This window comes from Dipodomys spectabilis, unplaced genomic scaffold (assembly GCF_019054845.1).
Source record: "Dipodomys spectabilis isolate Male_0828 unplaced genomic scaffold, ASM1905484v1 ptg000162l, whole genome shotgun sequence".
Lineage (NCBI taxonomy): Eukaryota > Metazoa > Chordata > Mammalia > Rodentia > Heteromyidae > Dipodomys > Dipodomys spectabilis.
Genome location: NW_024870839.1, coordinates 3163469 through 3182744, shown reverse-complemented (window position 1 = coordinate 3182744; position 19276 = coordinate 3163469). Strand labels below are relative to the sequence as shown.

Here is a 19276-nt window from a genome sequence, read left to right as displayed (position 1 = left end):
TTATTTAGGTCACTTTTAATGAAGACCAGGCTAATGTATAATTTACCAATAAAGAACTGTCTGCTATTTAACATGTACTGTGGCATCAGACCAGATAGTTCCATGTAGCTAGCTACTATCTCCTATCACAGCTAATCCCCACACACAAGACAAAGAGGTTCAGAACAGAGGGGAGCTTCTTCCAGTCTTCCTGGTGGTCTCAAGTCTCTGGGTTGGCAGACTATTCCACTTCCATAGTATGGCTCATAGAACTAAGTGCTTACGACAATTGTCATCCATTCTTTTATATGTTTATAAGATCCTGGTGACAGTGTCTTTGTTGTCCAATTGTTAAATGGTGTACATTTGCATAAAACATTGTCTTTTAGTCTTAGTTCATGTGATTTTTTTTCTTTAAATTGTCTAATTGTTTTCAAGTTTAGTCGTTTTCACTGTAAGGTAGACTTCCATTTAGTCTTTTGAGAGAGAGAGAGAGAGAGAGTCCTAGAGCTAGAACTCAGGGCTTGGGCGCTGCCCTTGAGCTTTTTCCTCAAGGTTCCTGTTCTGCCACTTGAGCCACAGCTCCACTTCTGGCTTTCTGGTGTCTGATTGGAGGTGCATGTTTCACAGACTTTCCTGCCTGGGATGGTTTTTGATCCTTAATGCTCAGATATCCCCTCCTGAGTAGCTAGTATTACAGGACTACAGGCCATTGTCCTGTCCCCTGTCCCATCATCCCCCCCCTCTACCACCTCCCTCCCCCACTGTGCTTTGTTCATACTTTTGTAGTAAGTAGTGTGCGTTGAGTGTCCATTCCTCTATGTCTCCAGCACTTGCTTTGTTTTCAAAATTATTTATTTTAGAAAGTAAATAAAGTTGTAGCACAGTTTCAAAACACTTGTTTTGTTAGTGAAATTTTTATTTTGATATTTTAAAATTGAATATGTGCTGGGTGCTGGTGGCTCATGCCTATAATCCTAGCTACTCAGGTGGCTGAGATCTGAGCTTCCTGGTGTGAAGCCACCCTGGTAGGACATCTGTGAGTCTCTTATCTCCAATAAACTACTCAGAAAAAGTCAGAAGTGGCACTGTGGCTTAAGTGGCTACACTTGAACACAGAGAAACCCAGAGTTCAAGCCCTAGGACTGGCAAAAAATAAAATAAATAAAGTTGAGTATGTTAAGTATATCCTTTCCCTGTAGTAGATGATTCTTTTGGAGTCTTATTGTAAAGTTTTCCCCCTCGACACATACCTGATTGTTTTGTGTGTGTGTGTGTGTGTGTGTGTGTGTTTTATTTTTTTTTTATTGTGAAAATACCGTACAGAGGGGTTACAATTACATGGGCAAGATAACCTGATTGTTTTAAACAGCATTTGTTGAGTATCTCATCTTTCATGCTTTATTTGTAATGCTACCCCTGTGAGATATGCTTGCACACGCATACACACACACACACACACATACACACATATACTCATTTGGCACACACAGTTATATCTGTATTTCTGTGTTCTCTAATCTGCTTTGATTTATTCATTAGTTTATCAAATGTATATTAGATCTGGGTACCAGTGGCTCACATCTGTAATCATAGCTAATAAGGTGGCTGAGATTAGAGGATCATGATTCCAAGCTGACCAGTGCAGGAAAATCTATGAGATTCTTACCTGTTATTAGCTAATACAAAGCTGGAAGTGGAGCTGTGGCTCAAGTTATCACCAGTATTGAGTGAAAAAGCTCAGGGACAGCACCCAGGCCCTGAGTTCAAATCCCAGGACCTGCACACTCACAAAAACATAAGGCGTCAGGAAATTACCAAACTGACATTAGGTGTATAGTCTAGTTACTGGGATAATTAGTAAATAAAATGATAAATATGCTCTGCATTTGATAAGGTCACATTTTTGAGAATTAGAGCAGATACAAAGATAAAAGTGTTAAGGAGTGAAGTTAAGTGTTATACAGAAATCAAAGCAAGGTGAGGAGAGGGAATGGTGCACTGGGCTGCAAGGAGGCTTGTGTTTTGGGTGGGGAAGAGTTTTAGGGTGTTGTGAAGGAAGTCTGACCAGTCCTTCAGTTGAAAATGTAAGAAGTGCAGTGTACTGACATGTTTGGAAGTTGGTTTTGTGTTTTCCAAGAAAACAAATGAACTGCTGTGACTGAAATAGAGTAGCAAGGACCAAGTAGTAGGAGATAGGCTTGAACTTGGAACATCCGATTCTATTTTATTTTTTTCCTCAAAGGCTGGAGCTCTACCACTTAAGCCACATTTCCATTTCTGGCTTTTTTTGGAGATTAATTGGAGATAAGAGTTTTACAGACTTTCCTGTCCAGGCTGGCTTCAAACTGTGGATCTTAGCCTCCTGGGTAGCTAGGATAATAGGTGTGAACCACCAGCACCTGCTTGATTTTTTTTTTTTTAATACTGACTTATCTGATAGCATATTGGATGAGAAAAATAGTCAAATATGATTCAAAGAATTTTGGCCTGAGAAACTGGAAGGAGAATTGTTAGTCACTGAAAAGCAGAAAATGGATGAATACAGATGAAAGAGGGTTGGAGGTCAGGAGTTAAATTTTTGTAGCTGTTCAGCATTGGATGTCTAAGCAGATTTATAGGTGCTGAGAAGATACAGAAAAGAGGGGCTTCCAGCCCATATAAACTTGGGGGGGTCCTGAGATATAAATGGTAATGAGCTTGTGTAAGAAGAGATATGAACCTTGGTGTGCTTTAAGATTAAATGGTTCATAAAATGTGAAGAAACAGCTGCTGGTGTGCTAGGAGGCAGCTTAATAAAAAGGTGAAGGACGTGCATAGAAAGCGAGAAGGATAAAAGAATATTTCTGCCCAGTTGAGGATAGGAGCATTGGAGTTCATATCTTGAGATAAAACTAGATTTAAAAGTAAAGCTTGATACTCACATCATAAGTGAATGGGGGGCTGGGAAGGTGGCTCAGTGGTAGAGTGCTTGCCTTGAATGCCAGAGGCCCTGGGTTCGATTCCTCAGCACCACATAAGCAAAAAAAGAAAGCTGGAAGTGGCACTGTGGCTCAAGTGGTAGAGCGCTAGCCTTGAGCTGAAGGACAGTGCCCAGGCTGAGTTCAGGCCCCATGACCCGACCCAAAAACAAAAAAAAATAAGTGAATGGGAAGAGTAACCAATGTAGACAGAATTTTGGAAGCATTAGTGGAATGGGAAACAGTGAAGTTAAGTAGTAGCTAGAGAAGGTTGTTTTTAGAAAGATATTACAGGATAATACCTATGAATAATAGTGAATAATTTGAATAGTAATGATTTTTTAAAAAGAGGGTGTAGCTGGAAATGAAATGGGTTGATGGGGTAGATATTCTAGTGATTGCATGAAATTTTTCTTGTTATGTATCCCTGCAATGTGTTTTATTTGTTATTTCTACATATGCTTTTTTGTTGTGTAGGAAGCAAAGTCAGGATCTGTGGGGGGCTATAGAGGGATAGAGTTAAGAACAGTGAGAGTTGGTTACCCATTAGTGTTTCTCAAAGTGGAGGATCTCTTATCAAGAGATCTGTGAGGTCAAAACTATTTTTCAAAAGAATACTAACATAGTAAATGCTTGTAAAACTTCTCATTCCCTTCCCAGGGTACTTTGGAACTTCTAGCACTACACAATGTGAGATATTGTAAGAAGCTGAATATCACAAAATTCTTGAGATTTTTATTTATAATTAGGCTTGTATTGAATGTGTAGATTACAGTATTGAATCACATATCCTTCTGTTCATTTAGATTTGGTTTGCTGGTATTTTTCAATTTCTTTAATGCTATTTATTTACAATGTCAGCCCTGGGGCTTAAAACACAGGGCTTGCACACTGTCCTTTAGCTTTTTTGCTCAAGACTGTTGCTCTACCACTTGAGACATAGTTTCACTTCCAGTTTTTTGGTGGTTAACTGGAGATAAGAGTGTCACAGATTTTCTTGCCTAAGCTGGCTTTTAACTATGACCCTCAGATCTCAGCCTCCTGAGTAATAGGCATGAGCCACCAGTACTCAGTGCTAGTCATTTTTGTAGAATGACTCCTAATGCACAACCTTACTGTTATCATTATTATTTTTTTACTGTTATTATTACCTTAATCTTATTATTACTCATTAATTGTTAACCCGCAATCTCTTTCATTTTAAAAAGTATTTCCTATATTGAAAAGCCTCCTGAAAGTATTATTTTTATTATCTTGAAGATAATGTCTTTTTCCTCTCTGGTTTCATTTAAATTTTTTTGTGTGTCTTGAAGGTTTTTGTTGCTTTTCATTTTAGTAGATGCCTATGCATTGATGCTTTTCCTAAGTTTTGTGACTGTCTTGTTTATTTTTTACCAGGCTTCGCTGTGATTATTTGCATACATGCATATAATGCACCCATTTCTTCAGATATTTCTATCTGCTTTCTCCTGTTCTTTTTCTTTGCATGTGTGCTGCACTTGGAACTAGATGTTCCACTTTTTTTTTTTCACTCATCTCTCTTCTCTTTGTGCTTCAGCTTGGACATTTTCTGTTGACTTCTTGTTTTAAATTTCTGTTTGTGCCTTCTGTTGAATGCTTTCATAGTTCCTGATGTTGTATAAGATGTTTTCTTAAATAGCATGGAAGTTTTAGTTATTTTGTTTTTTTAAAGATTCCATTATGTTCAATGGAAGTTTTGTCTACTTTATTTTCTTCAACATGCTAATCACATTTATTTTAGCCTGTGGTAGTGAAGATAATTTATTTATCTGTCTATATCTATTGTTTTTTTCCTACAAATTACTGATCTTATATTCTTGTTGCTTTTCTTCTAGTAATTTTTAATTGTAAGAATACTAGAGGACTGTTTTGTTCCAGAGGTTGTTTATTTGTATTTTTAAACTCATTTTTTGATCTTCAAATGGCAGTCCAAGGGGTTATAATTTAACATGGCCATTGTGTGTCCACTGCTCCTTGATCAGAGGCAATCCCTTCCACCATTCTCCCAGTCACATTGTTCCCCCACTTCCTTAGTCACATGTGTATTGAATATTATGGCTGTGTTCATCCAGCATTCTCTTTTCAGAGGTTGTCTTTGTGGTTTTTTGCTGTTGTTTTTAAATCAGAGGAGGTTTTCCCTGTCCTCTCCTGGCCAGCTTTGATGAAAGGGGCTGGCAAAATTAGGACTCAAGCTGGCTGGGCTCCATCCTCCTGTTCTCATAAGGCCGCTGGTTTATATCTGTTTTTTGCTCGGATCCACCTAAAGATTTGACCAGAGCCTGTAGGTGTCTCCTCAGCTCCTATGACTCCACAATACACTTTTCTCCCGAGTAATATTTAGGTTTAGCTCTGTGGCTTCCTGCCCCATATCACTTCAAACTTTTACAAATCTCTTTGAATTCTCTGTCTAAAACAAGCACCCTCTCTTTGGCAGAATTTTGTTTCCAATGTACAGACTAGGAGAGATTTCATGTTGGCCTTTAGACATACTTGACCTAGTTTCCCACTCTTTTAAGTACAGCCCAGAAGTTAGCAAACATACCTTAGGGAAATTTAGTCTTGTGGTCAGGACAGTTCACATTTGTACTTTAAAAGACACCCAGCTGACCTCTAAAGCCCTACTGGTTTTGTTCCCTTGATAGAATCCCTCTGGGTGGACCACATCTGATTCTTGGTCTCTGCCTGTAATCAGTTTATGCTTTTCAAGCGAGCAAATGACCCTTGAGAAGAAATCAGCAATCTGTATTTCACTTCTTTGAAAAAAAACTCTTCTCTGAAGTTTGAATTCCTCCTGTGTTTTTGCTTCAGCAGCCCTCTATGTCTACAAAAACACAGACCAGACTGTATAATCCATTTTCATCTCTTTTTTGACCTCCTACAATTGTTTGTTTATTTATTTGTCCTAGTCCTTGAGCTTGAACTCAGGGCCTGAAAGCTGTCCCTGAGCTTTTGTGCTCAAGGCGAGGACTCTATCACTTGAGTCTCAGCTTCCCTTCCAGCCTTTTTGGTGTTCAATTTGAGATGAGCGGCTCATGGACTTTCTTGCCAGGGCTGGCTTCTGACTGTGATCCTCAGACCTCAGCCGCTGGGGTAGCTAGGGTGGAAGGTCACTGGTGCCCGGTCCCACCTACATTTATCTTGTTCCTTTTTGGATTTTGGATTTATGTTTTATCTTCTTTAGTAATTGGTTTTTTTGTCTGTAGTTTTTGTTTTTTTATTCTCAGGGATTGAACCCAGGGTCTTGCACTCTTACCACTTGAGCCTGTATTTGCAGCCATTTAGGTTTAAATATGGGCTCTTGTTTCCTTTCTACTTGGGCTAGCCTTGAAATTCCTCCCTAGTAACTGATGTAAGGGTGGCCGAAAGGACTCTCCCACGTGGTTCAGGCAGAGGATGGCTTATAGAGAGAGACACCAAACTGCTGCCCAATCAAGATGGAGTCGGGTGGAGCAAAAGGGATTAGGTGGGAGGAGAGATTCTACTGAGCGTGGGGGGGTGGGGAGGCGAGGCCACAGCAGAAGGGGAAATGATCTTGGAGACCAGGCCCTCCCTCTGCCCCAGCATGCCAGCTGCCTGGGCCACAGGTGCTGGGCGGGGACTTCCAAGGTGCACCGGGAGAGAGCCAAGGGAAGGGGCCATTTCTCCCGGGCGGACACAACCACCAGTATTATAAATATGCACCACCTCTCCCAGCTTATGCTATTTCTTTTTCAAAAATCTAATTTTTTCTGCTTTTATTTCTGTGGATATTACAAATGTCATGTTTAAAATTCTTTGGCAGTTTTCATAAACAACTTCCATGTGGGTGTAAGGTTTGGAGAAAGGAGACCTCCACGTGGTTGTTCAGGCAGAGCTCACTAGCTGCCCTGCACAAGATGGAGGTGTAGAGAAGGACCACTAATTGCAAGGTTGAGGTTGGGGGAGAGGGCAGGGAGGAGGCGTGGTCACAGCAGAGGTGGAAGTGACCTCAGAGCCTGGGGACCTCCCCACTGTCCCCAGCTGTGCCAGTTACCTGGTATACAAGTGCTCTGTGAGGACTTATTGAGAGGACCACCTGTGCTTGGAGTGAAACCAGGGGAAGGGGCCATTTTTCCCCAGGGGGAACAGTGGGTGTTTGTATACACACACACACACACACACTCACTCTGACTTTCTCTTGAGCATGAGGAGTTTCACTTCCCCTCTCCACTTGTGACCCTCTCACAACCACCATTTCTGCTGCTTTATTCTTCCTGCTGTAATTGTGATGGATTGTCTCACTCACTATTCCCTAGTTCCCAGTGAGATTCCAGTGAGGGCTGAATTTTGAGATGCAAAGTTCCAACTCCAAGCTGCTATTGGCAATTTTGTAGGTGGCATGTTGACTCAAGATCTTTGTGGAGGGGCTGGGAAGGTGGCTCAGTGGTAGAGCGCTTGCCTTGCATGCCTGAGGCCCTGGGTTCAATTCCTCAGCACCACATAAGCAAAAAGAAAAAAGCCGAAAGTGGCGCTGTGGCTCAAGTGGTAGAGCGCTAGCCTTGAGCTGAAGAGCTGAGGGACAGCACCCAGGCCCAGAGTTCAGGCCCCATGACCGGACCCAAAAAAAAAAAAAGATCTTTGTGGATTCAGGTCCTCTCTCCCTTGAGGCCAGCTTTGTGCCTTCCATGCTACAGCTGCTTCTGATTACAGGGAGCCTGAGCTATGCTCCTGTAGCTGCCCACAGCAAACAGCCAGGCTGCCTCTGCCCATTCTAGGCAGGCCTTGCATTCATCTCACTTGCAGAGCCATGTTTATCTACTTCTCATGTTTGAAGATGTCTGTCTTTCCCCTGGCTGCTATGCTTTTTTTTTTCTTTTTGCTTCCGTATTTCATTTTTCCCTGTGTTGTTTTAGCAAAGAGAAGGGCAGTTCATGAAAATATGAAATGACATTGTACTCATAAATTGATGTGTTAAAACCCCTCTGTACAACTAAAGGTAATGAAATTATAAAGATAAAGATTATTATATAAAAATTATAAAGATAATGAAAAAATGAAATTATAGCAACTCCTTCATCAGAAGTTCAGAGACATTTTGATCAAACTCCTGACTTGATTTTAATTCCCAGTTGTATTTACATTTTTTTGTGTGTTTTGGTAAATGAATAGGTGCTATTTTTAGTTATCTAATTGTATTTTTTTTCAGTTTTCCTGTTTCATGTATTGGGTGGATGATTTTGTTCTGAAGAAAATAAGAATTCTAAATGTCCTTTGAAAAGAAGACAACATACATGGATTAGATACTTAGACCAGGGCATTGGTGGCTCACGCCTATAATCATAGCTAGATCTCAGAAGGCTGAGATCTAAGTATCGCAGTTTGAAGCCAGCCCAGACAGAAATGTTTACTAGACTCTTATCTCCAGTTAAGCAGCAAAAAGCCAGAAGTGGAGCTGTGGCTCAAGTAGTAGAACATCAGCCTTGAGGGCAAAAGCTGAGGGACAGTGCTGAGGCCCTGAGTTCAAGCCTCAGTATGGACACCAAAACTAAACAGCAACAAAAACTTCTCGTCTTCTCTATAAACATAGCTTTAAAGTCTGAATTTTTGAAGAATTTAATCATTTGTTAATAAAATGATAAGCAGATATGTCTTCCTGTGCTCCTAGATGATTTAGAAAGTGCGAAATATTGGGGATTAATCTTGTAACTTGGCCTCACACATCTTGGCACATTCCCTACCGTTGAGCCACATTCCCTAATTGTCTTAACATCTCAATGCTAAATATTGCAGGGAATTGTGAGATTTCAGGCTCTAAAATTCAAAATGGGTTATCTGGTCATTACTTTGTCTTAATCATCTTGCTTTCACTATAACAAATACTTGAGAAAATTGACTTTAAAGAGAGAAGGTGTTTGGGCTCACCGTTTTTTACATGCTTTCTTCTGGATAGCTAATCCATTGTCCTTAGGTCTCTGATAATGATGGGAGCTAGTACAAACCAGAATTTCTCAGCCCATTACCAGCAGGTGCCCAGGATCCCCTTCACTAATGTGCCTCTAGCAACCTCAAGACCTCCCCCTACTGTCTGCCACCTTCGAATAGTGGTGAAGTCAGGACACTTAACCCCTACTATACATGATGCTTAATGCTAAACATCCTTTTTAAATACCATGGTCACTGGTAATAAATGTTGAAAAGTATTTGGATTCTTATAATTGAAAAGTATTAGACTATTGGAATTTTTGTCAGTAATTATTCATAATTCTAACTTGTTTGCCATGCTATAGTGAAGTCACAGGAGAATGAAACACATTTCAAGAAGTCTTCCATCTGGGGAGGGGAGGCTGTGTTTCTTGGTTCATGCTTTGTCTTCATAAGGGACAGGATCTTTTTTCAGGACACTAAGATACCATTCACGAAGCTCCACTTTCCTGATCCAAACTACCTCTTGATTCATAAACTTGATGTTAGGATTTCCTCCTGGTCCATGAGTTTGAGGTTAGAGAGAGAGAGAGAGAGAGAGAGAGAGAGAGAGAGAGTGTATGTGTGTACTGAAGCTTTTGTGTTCTTGATCTATAGCTCCACTTCTGGCTTTTTGCTGGCTAATTATAGATAAGCATCTCAGGACTTTCCTGCCTAGGCTGGCTTTGAACTGCAATCCTCTGATCTCAGCCTATTGAGTAGCTAAGATTACAGGTATGAACCACCAGTGTCCAACTTGAGGTTTCGATTTTAATGTTTGAATTTTAGAAGGGACAAACATTTCAGCTGTGGATAAATGGTTGTTTTTTAATGCTTAGTTGTATTTAAGAAGACAAGGAAGTGAGTGCTATTATACATATTTGACTTAGAAGACAAATTCATGACCTCCCCATAACCAACCCATGTCATGACAGACAAAACCGTTTTTAAAATAACTAGCCATCTAAGTCTCTTCACATCATATTTACAGTGTTTATATACTCCTAGCTACTTGGTACCAGAGATGGGCAAGACTATGATTGTAGGCCAATCCAGGAGACATCTTTGCTAGACCCCATCTCAAGTCAGGTGCAGTGGTGAGTGCCTGCCATCCTAGCAACTGGGGAAAGCATAAATAGAAAGATCACGGTGCAGGGTGGCCTGGGTTTAAAAAACAAGAACAAAAGCAAGACCTTGGGGTGGGGGGGGAGGCTGGGAAGGGATGTGAAGGGTAAACAAAGGAGGAGGCTGCAATGCTTGATAAGAAATGTGCGCATTATCCTGCCCATGTAATTGTAACCCCTCTGTACAGTATGTTCATAAAAATAAAATAAAATAAAATGAAAAAAAAAACAAAAACAACCAAAGTAAAAAGGCTGGAGGTAGGACTTGAGCAATAGAGTGCTTGCCTAACAAGTGCAAAGCTCTGAGTTCAAACCCCAGTACACGCAAAACAAAGCAAAAAATGTTAATAACAACAGATAATCAGAAATTGAAAAATCTTCCTTAAAACCTTGTGTTTTGATAATGTACTAATCATTGCATCAGTATTGCACTGATCATAACTTAGAAAAAGTTGTTGGAATTTTTATGTTAAGAATTAAAGGTTTAAGTGTTTTGTCTCACATTTAAAACTAATGGGTAACAAAGGAGAAGAGAGTGATATTGTGAAGTTAACAATGATCATAAGTGAAGGCCTAGTGCCATCCTCCCCTTTCTAATCCAAACTACAGGACCTCATTCTGTGCCTTCCCCCACTTCCACCTTGCACACCTCAGCCCACAGCAGAGATGTTGTAAATGTCCATTTATGCTACTGAGTAGCAAACAGAGGGCATAACACTTTATCTCAGAAAAACTACTGAAACACACATTTTGGATATGTGAGCTGCAGTGGTGCTGCTCTCTCCATTCTTCTCCTTCCTTACCTTTTTCCTTCTCTCTCTCTCTCTCCCTCCCTCTCTCTTTCTCTCTTTCCTTCCCTCCTTTCCTTTCCCTCCCTTTACCTCCTTTCTCCCTCCCCTCTCCCTTCCACATTCTTTCTCTCCCTCTTCTTGTTCTATACTTATTTCTTACTTTCTCTCTATATCTCTCAAACTGATCAGTTACCCTAAAAAAAAGTCTGTCACCCCAGATTTAGAACAGTATTCTGTTCCTAATTGTTGAACAAAAATAATAGGAATCGGTTAACAGCATGCCATGATGAGGAATGCAGAAGCCTGTGGCAGTTACATGTATAAGCCATGGCCCCTCAGACGTGTTGATAGATAATACTCTGCTTGGGCTGAGTGGTTGTATTTTAGTTTTAATTAACCATATCTGTTATTTACTTTATGTTAAAATATGCTTTCAGAACTATTCTTATTGCTGTAAAAATGGAACTATTAAAAACAAATTTTTCTGAAAATATCCTTCCTCTTTAACATTAGGGAAGGTCAGAGCCAATTAATGCTGGGTTAATTTAATAATTTAATAATTGAGGTAGATTATATAGTATAGATGAGTCATAACATCATATATATACATATATATATATACTTAATTATCAGAAATGAAGACATGTAGGGACATATTCTGACATCTAAGAAAAATTTTGACTCCGTTATTCCCTTCAAGTGATTGTAAGAGATGATGGTTTTCTTTGAGGTATTACATATTAAAAATGTTCCTGTAATTGAGAGTATCTCAATTTTGTTTTTACTTCACTGCAAGTCTAGCATGTCCTTTATGAAAACTTTACTTTGTTTCTTCCTGGAGTCTAAACCTAAAAACAAACAAAAAAAAATCATAAAATGAACCTTAATCTAGCACTTTGACATATGATAAAAATGGGGTTCTTATCCACACTGGGGAGCAGTCTGCATTTCTATTGATCCAAACATTAACCTCACCCAGAAACACCCTCATAGACACACCCAGAATAATGTGTGATCAAGTGTGTGAGTGCCCCTCCCCCCAGCCCAGTGAAGTTGGCACAGAAACTAACATAAGCCCATAGGAGCTGAACAAGTCAGCAATGAAGTGTTTAATTTTAAAGATGCAGCATTGCAGTGGATAAGCACTGTTCTGAAGGGCAACAGTGAATAAACCCACTGACTCCTGTCCTCATCCAGTACACACTTATAGATAGTTCACTTTTGCAGGGTCCTGGACTAGCTGTTAGAATTGTGGCAGTGAATGATAGATGATACCTGCCCTGTCCCCTACAGTTTTTGAAGTAGATGCCAGACTGCTTACTTGATTAATTATCATTGTTGTTCAGGACTTTTGTGGCTATTGTAGTAACATTGTTTTCAGGTGACCACTCTCTCATAGTTAGTGATGCTTGAGTGGAACCTCAGGCCATGAAGTAAAAAGGGACAAGAATTGTCTCAAGAGACTGCAGCTTGGAGGAAGGTCCTGAAGGTGACAGGAGATAGATTAAAAAATCAAGAGTGAGGGCTGGGAAGGTGGCTCAGTGGTAGAGCGCTAACCTTGAGCTGAAGAGCTGAGGGACAGCGCCCAGGCCCAGAGTTCAGGCCCCACGAGCGAACCCCCCCAAAAAAAATCAAGAGTGAGTGACATGGTTGAGAAATAGTGTAGGTGCCCATTGCTACTATTGTCCCAATCCCAAGATTTTTTCACTGAGGGCTGGATGGGATTCAGTGATTTAGGAGAGTTGGGCTTCAGTGGCTTCAGAGGTATGATCAGATAAACCAAAGAGAACCAGGCACTATAGTTTATAGTGCCTTATAGTTTAGCCTTTGCTTGCTCAGGATTGCACATACTAAGGAGAAAGTTAGTTTCTTGAGCTCTAAATACTGACTCCCTGGTATACACCAAAATATATGTTTGAGTTCTCCGAAATATACTAGGAGAAATAATTATGTTCTATGAGTTTTAGTCTGCATATAGTAAAATGGACTTCCATCACATATTTGTATGATTTTTGACAAATGCATAGATTCATGAATCCACCATAATTATGGTGCAGAGCAATCTTGTCACCCCTAAATTCCCTCAGTCTCCTTTTGTAGTAAACCTTTGCCTGTCTCAACCCTTGACAGCCAGTGATGTAAACACTGTCCCTGTAGTTTTGGCTTCTCCAAGTATTACATGAGTGGTTATGCATGCAGACTTTGAACCTGGGTCCTTTTGTGATTGATTGATATGACAGGACTGATCAATCTTGTGTGGTTCCTGAGCATTGTCCTTTATGCTGCAGAGGAATCCTCCTATGTGGACATGCCACCTTGTGCCCTCTAAAGAGCATCTGTGTAGTTCCAAGTTCAGGAGGATAATACCCAAGCTGACGGACCTTTGTGTAGGTTCTTAGAGTGATTATAAGTTTGAACATGCTTAGGTAAATACCAAAATTGAGGTTGCTGGGCCATGAACTAAGTGTATGTTTAGGGAACTACCAAACTTTTCAAAAAACATTCTCTATGCTACAGGGCACTGGTGGCTCATAACTATAATCCCAGATACTCAGAAAGCTGAAATCTGAGGATCACACTTAAAAGCCAGCCTAGGCAGGAAAGTCCATGAAACTTTTACTCAAATTAACCACGAAAAAGCCAGAAATGGAGCTGTGACTCAAGTGGAAGAGCACCAGCTTTCTTTGAGTGACAAAACTAAAGGATATAGGTAGTGTCAAGGCCCTAAATTAAACCCTAGGACCAGCACATGTGTACCCTCGTGCACGCACACACACCTTGAGGGGCTGTGCCCATTGAGGATGGCTGATCATCGCCATATGACAGCATCTGCACTTTGTATTCAGGGATGTTTGTTTGTTTCAGAGATTCTAATGGGTGGTAACTCACTCTTGTCTTATCTAGAGTTTTCCTATTAAATGATATTGAATATTTACATGCTATTTCACTCATGTATTTTTTAGTGCCTATACTGCTCTTCCTTTAGAAATTGTTACTTACTCTTGCTTGCAAGCTTTTCATATATTAATCAGAAATTTGCTTTATAACTATAATCTGCAATCTAACTTGTGTTTTCATTCTCAAAATAGTTACTAAACTTAATTTTGATAAAATCATAGTTAACATTTTTACCTTTTGCATATTTCTTTTTCCAGTATTGTATTGTGCTTTGTATTGTGCTTCCTACATCATCCTTTCTTTGGCATCATTTGTTGAAAATACTCTCTCAACTGAAATACTTTCACAACTTCATGGAAAGTCATTTTCCTGTATTTAAGCTGGCCTGCACATGTCTGTCTTCAGCAAATACCATGCTACCTTGATTGTACTAAATTGACAGTAAATCTCAAAAATGGTAATGTGGCCTTCAGCCGTGTGTGTGTGTGTGTGTGTGTGTGTGTGTGTGTGTGTGTGTGTGTGTGTGTGTGTGTGTGTGTGTGTGTGTGCCATAGCTTGAATTTAGGGCCTCACATTTATTCTGCTCGCTTGTTTGGTTGATGCTTTCCTGCTTGAACTGTACCTCCAGCTCAGCTTTTGGTTGATTAGTTTGGAAAGGGAGTCTCTCGGACTTTTCTGCCTGAACTGGCCCTGACCTACGGCACTCCATATTTCACCTCTCTGGGATGCTACCATTACAAGCATGAGCCACTAGGACCTAGTATTCTTTATCAAAATAACTTTTATGTTTATTTGTTGAAAGCCATATATCTTATGTAAAACAAATGAGACAGAAGTAAATTGCTTTTATGTTTGAAAGCAAGTTGACATGATTTTTTTTCTGCTGGGACCTTGAGCATGTGGAGAAGGGGACAGCATGTGCAAGCATGTGCTGATGCCCTGGTCCCTCCTGTTCCTTGGAGGCTATGGATCTCTCTACAAGCGCCTTGTACTTAGGTGGGATCATTTTCTAGGTAGACTTTCTTAATTAATACTTGCAACTTTTGAGACCCTCTGCAGCTGTCTCAGCATTTGGGGTAGGGGAGACACAGGGTAGGTTCAAGTGCTCTTTCTCTGATTTAGCCCCCATTATGCCCCTTGTTCTTGAGCAAGGTCCTCTCAGCTGCCCTGTCCATCCTTTGTTGCAGAAGTAGTGTTCACCTTCTGCCCTCTATTCCTCAGAGTACAAAGAAAGAGCAGTTAGATGGAGGCATTTATCACTGTGCTTGCCTGCCAGGTAGATAGATAGATAGATAGATGGATGGATGGATGGATGGATGGATAGATAGATAGATATAGATAGATAGATAGATAGATAGATAGATAGATAGATAGATAGATAGATAGATAGATAGATAGATAGATAGATAGATGCCATGCAAAGTCTTTATTTGGGATCACTCTGACCCTTTTAAAGGGAGGAGGATGGCTGCAGAGAAACTCCCGGAGCTTCTGGAAGCATGAAGGGCACTGCTCAGTGAAATTTCTTGTAGAGGTCCTCTTGTAGAGGTAATAAGTGATGCTACTAAGATACAGGTGGCATCGAGAAATATAGAAAGTGGCCTAATTGTGCCCCAGAGATAAGTCGGATATTGGTATTTAGGGCTTAGAGGGGAAGAAGAATGCTATAGGATCACCATGCACCAACATCAACTCAAAATGGATTAAAAACCTTAACATTAAACCTGAATCTCTGAAACTACTGCAGGACAGAGTAGGAGAGACACTTGAACTAATAGGCACAGGAAGGACCTTCCTGAACAGAGTCCCAGGGTCACAACAAATTGGAGAGAGACTCGACAAATGGGACTACCTTAAAATAAAAAGCTTCTGCACAGCTAAATCTATCCCAACCAAGCTAGAAAGACAACCAACTAATTGGGAAAAAATATTTACCAGCAATATATCAGACAAGGGGTTAACATCCAGTATATACAGGGAACTCAAGAAACTAATCCCTCCCAAACCTAACAAACCAATTACTAAAGGGGCAAGGGAACTAAAGAGGGACTTCTCAGATGAAGAAATAAAAATGGCAAAGAAACACATGAGGAAATGTTCACCATCCTGGTGGTGAAGGAAATGCAAATAAAGACAACCCTGAGATACCACCTTACCCCAGTCAGAATTTCCCACATCCACAAGTCAGCCAACGACAAATGCTGGAGGGGATGTAGAGAAAAAGGAACCCTATTACACTGCTGGTGGGAATGTACACTTATACAACCACTTTGGAAAGCAGTCTGGAGGGTCCTTAGAAAGCTAAAGATTGACCTCCCTTACGACCCAGTCATACCACTTCTAGGCATCTACCCTGAACAACAGGAACCAATATACAAGGACACGTGCACCTCCATGTTTATTGCAGCACTGTTCACAATAGCTAGGATATGGAAACAACCCAGATGCCCCACCACAGATGAATGGATCCAAAAATTGTGGTATCTATACACAATGGAATATTATACAGCCATTAGAAATGACAAAATAATTTTCAGGGAAATGGATGGAGCTAGAAGGAAACATGTTGAGCGAGGTAAGCCAAGAACGAAGAGACAAACGGTACATGGTCTCCCTGATAAGTGGATGCTAAATTCAAAATGTTAGGTGATACGACAAAACTAACAGGACTTAAGATTAACAAAGAACTCCCACTCATCTGGTTGAACCACTACTAAATATCCCCATGCTGCTGATCACATGTATGGTGTATATGTGTACACCGTTATATGTTATAGATCGTGATAGACAATTTGCTCCAGGAAAGTTAGAATGAACTTGACTTTAAATGAGCATCATTATTCCACAATACTGTGAAATTTGGGAAATTATGTAATCACTTAATCACAATTAAAAAAAAAAAATTACCTCAGGGAAGGTAGGGAGGGAAGGGATGGCAGGGGGAAAACAATGGAGGGGGTAACAATGCTCAATAGGAAGTGTACTCATTACCTTGCTCATGTAACTGCAACCCTCTGTATAGTATCTTTACAATAAAAAACTTTAAAAAAAAGAATGCTATACGAAATATTATGTGACTATCCTCATTCCTAACCAGATGTGCTATGTCTTCTTCGGTGTGTGTGTGCTCAGTGTGACCCAACCATCTAGAGTACATGTTGACTGGAAATGAATGAGCATACTGTCATTCATAATAAATTTATATTCAGCTGTAGGAGAAATTATATGCATAGGAAATATTTTATTCAGTGGAATAATAGGAACATTTTCTTTACTAAGCAATAAATAATAAACACCTAGAAACTTTTTTATTAAGTATACTTTGTGTTTTCAAGCCTTATTTATGTAAATCTCATGGGAAAAACAATAATAAAGTACTTTTAAATTCTGTTGAACTTCCCCATTTATGATGATGATGATAATAGTGACCTCAAAGCTAATGTTTTCTTCCTCTGTTCAGCATTGCCATAGACAATTCAAGCTTTTTAGCACTGACTGAAAACATCAGAAAGAAAATATTGAAGCCTGCTTTTCTCCAGTTGCTATTGCTAGGCTCTTTAGTTACCCTGAGTTATATACATAAACACATACACATAATATCATAGAAACCATGTTGCTGAACTAGTTAGAACCAGTATTCTCCCTGAAGTAATTGAAATGGATAAGGTTTTAGATCTACAACTGTAGTTTTTAGTCACTGCTAATTTGCAGTCCTGATGTTTGGATAAGGGATGCTAACCTCCTGGGCAGTAGCATTGACCATGCTGCTGTGGATGTGTCTTACAGGTGCGTGCTGCTCCCACTCTTGGGAATGAAGCCTCCCCAGCAGAGCCTGTACCTGCTTGTTGACTCGGTGGATGAAGGGTGGAACATCGCCGAAGGTGAACAGACATCTAGCAGCTTCTCTGGGACGGTGGCTGAGCTCTTAGCTGGACACCATGACTTCTTTCCACCATGGTTGTTACTGCTCTGTTCTGCCCGGAAACAGAGTAAGGCTGTGACTAAAATGTTCACTGGTAAGCACAATTCCTTACTGCCATCCAAAATGGGCTGCATTGATGAACGAAACCTGGGACAGGGTTCTTTCTCAGAGCACAGCCATGGGAGAAAGCCACAGGGGCTTTGATTGCTTGTTCCATCAGCTGTTATCATCCATAGCATATTTTACAGTCATCAGAACACTCTTAAAATTCTGTCCTGGATGCCTTAGTACAGGGCCAGGGGTGTTTTGTATTGTTTGTGTTCTGTCTTTGGGGCTGCCTTTAGTATGCTGCTGTGTCAAGGTCAGTTCTGTTTCCTCTTACTAAGCCAGCATCTTAAGAGCAGTGGTTATGTCTTTAAATTGCTCTAAGTGCCTTTCTTGCTGTATCGGAGAAGCCGTAGAACTAATTGCCTCTTAGGATACTTCCTGATGTTGCTTCCTTTTTCTAAGTGTGAGACAACAGTCTAATATATAAAGGTACACTGCACTTTTCTTCTTTTCCTTTTTTTTTCTTTCTTTATTTTACTTCTCTTTTTAATCAACCCTACTAAAGTTGTGGCTGCTACCATTTGATTATATGCAGCACTTTTTGAACTGTGGGAATAGATTCTAAAACAAGGACTCTCAGTATTTGCAGTATAACTGGAAGGATATGAATTGAGTTAATCAGGAGTCAGCACCATCACTTTTTTTTTTGTCAGTCGTAAGGCCTGAACTCTGGGCCTGGGCGCTGTCCTTCAGCTCTTCAGCTTAAGGCTAGCGCTCTACCACTTGAGCCAAAGTGCCACTTCCTGCTTTTTCTGCTTATGTGGTGGAGGAGGAATCAAACCCAGGGCCTCATGCATGCAAGGCAAGCACTCTATCACTGAGTCACCTTCCCAGCCCCAGCCCCATCACTTTTAAGTATCTCTGTACAATCTTACAATGTGGCAGAATCTTCTGTTACTTTATAAGGATTTTCTGTGACCTGTGATGTCCTATGGGGTGTCAGTCTGTCTCAGTTTCCCTTGCTACTGTGGCAGAACTTTGCTTCCCGTGTTTGGCTTCTTGCTTGTTACTAATAAAATCAAGAGAGTTGCTAACATTGATGCCACACTTACTGTGTCAGGCATAGCAAACCATTTCCTGTGTTTCCTTCACCCTCGTTAGAGGTGCCAGTGCTTGTCCCAGTATGTATACTGTATGTGTTTTACAGTTTACACAGCAGCACCACAGGTATGATCTTAGCTCTTAATACTCGCCAGCTTGTGCTCATAACCTTACCAAAAGCCTTTAAGATGTTGCTATTATTATTATCATTTTATTCTCATCTTTAAGCAAAAGCTTTTATTATTGCTTCTAAATCTAAATCACTTTTTTCACTGCTAGAGAGTAGTATTTTTTCTGAGAATAACTTGTTTTTCGGTTGTCCTCTTCATAGACATTCACAGTGTTGACATTTTGACACTACTAGTTGAGAAACCTTAATCTAATGCTCCAAGATCCACAAACATAATTCCACAAGTGGAGGTTTTCTCATCACAAAAATTATTTCATGTACAGAATTACTAAGAGTCTTATGTAAAATTGCCTAGTCGATTTCTTTAAGCATGGGGCCCTGTC

At 40.2% G+C, this 19276-nt stretch overlaps 1 protein-coding gene across 1 annotated transcript in view; it reads left to right on the top strand.

Moving 5' to 3' along the window:
- Ankrd50 (ankyrin repeat domain 50) overlaps positions 1 to 19276 on the top strand; it is a 37847-nt gene that overhangs the window by 6820 nt on the left and 11751 nt on the right. The window contains exon 2 of the mRNA XM_042693016.1: positions 17479 to 17708. Coding sequence (XP_042548950.1) covers positions 17479 to 17708 — 230 coding nt within the window. The remainder of the gene's footprint in view (positions 1 to 17478; positions 17709 to 19276) is intronic.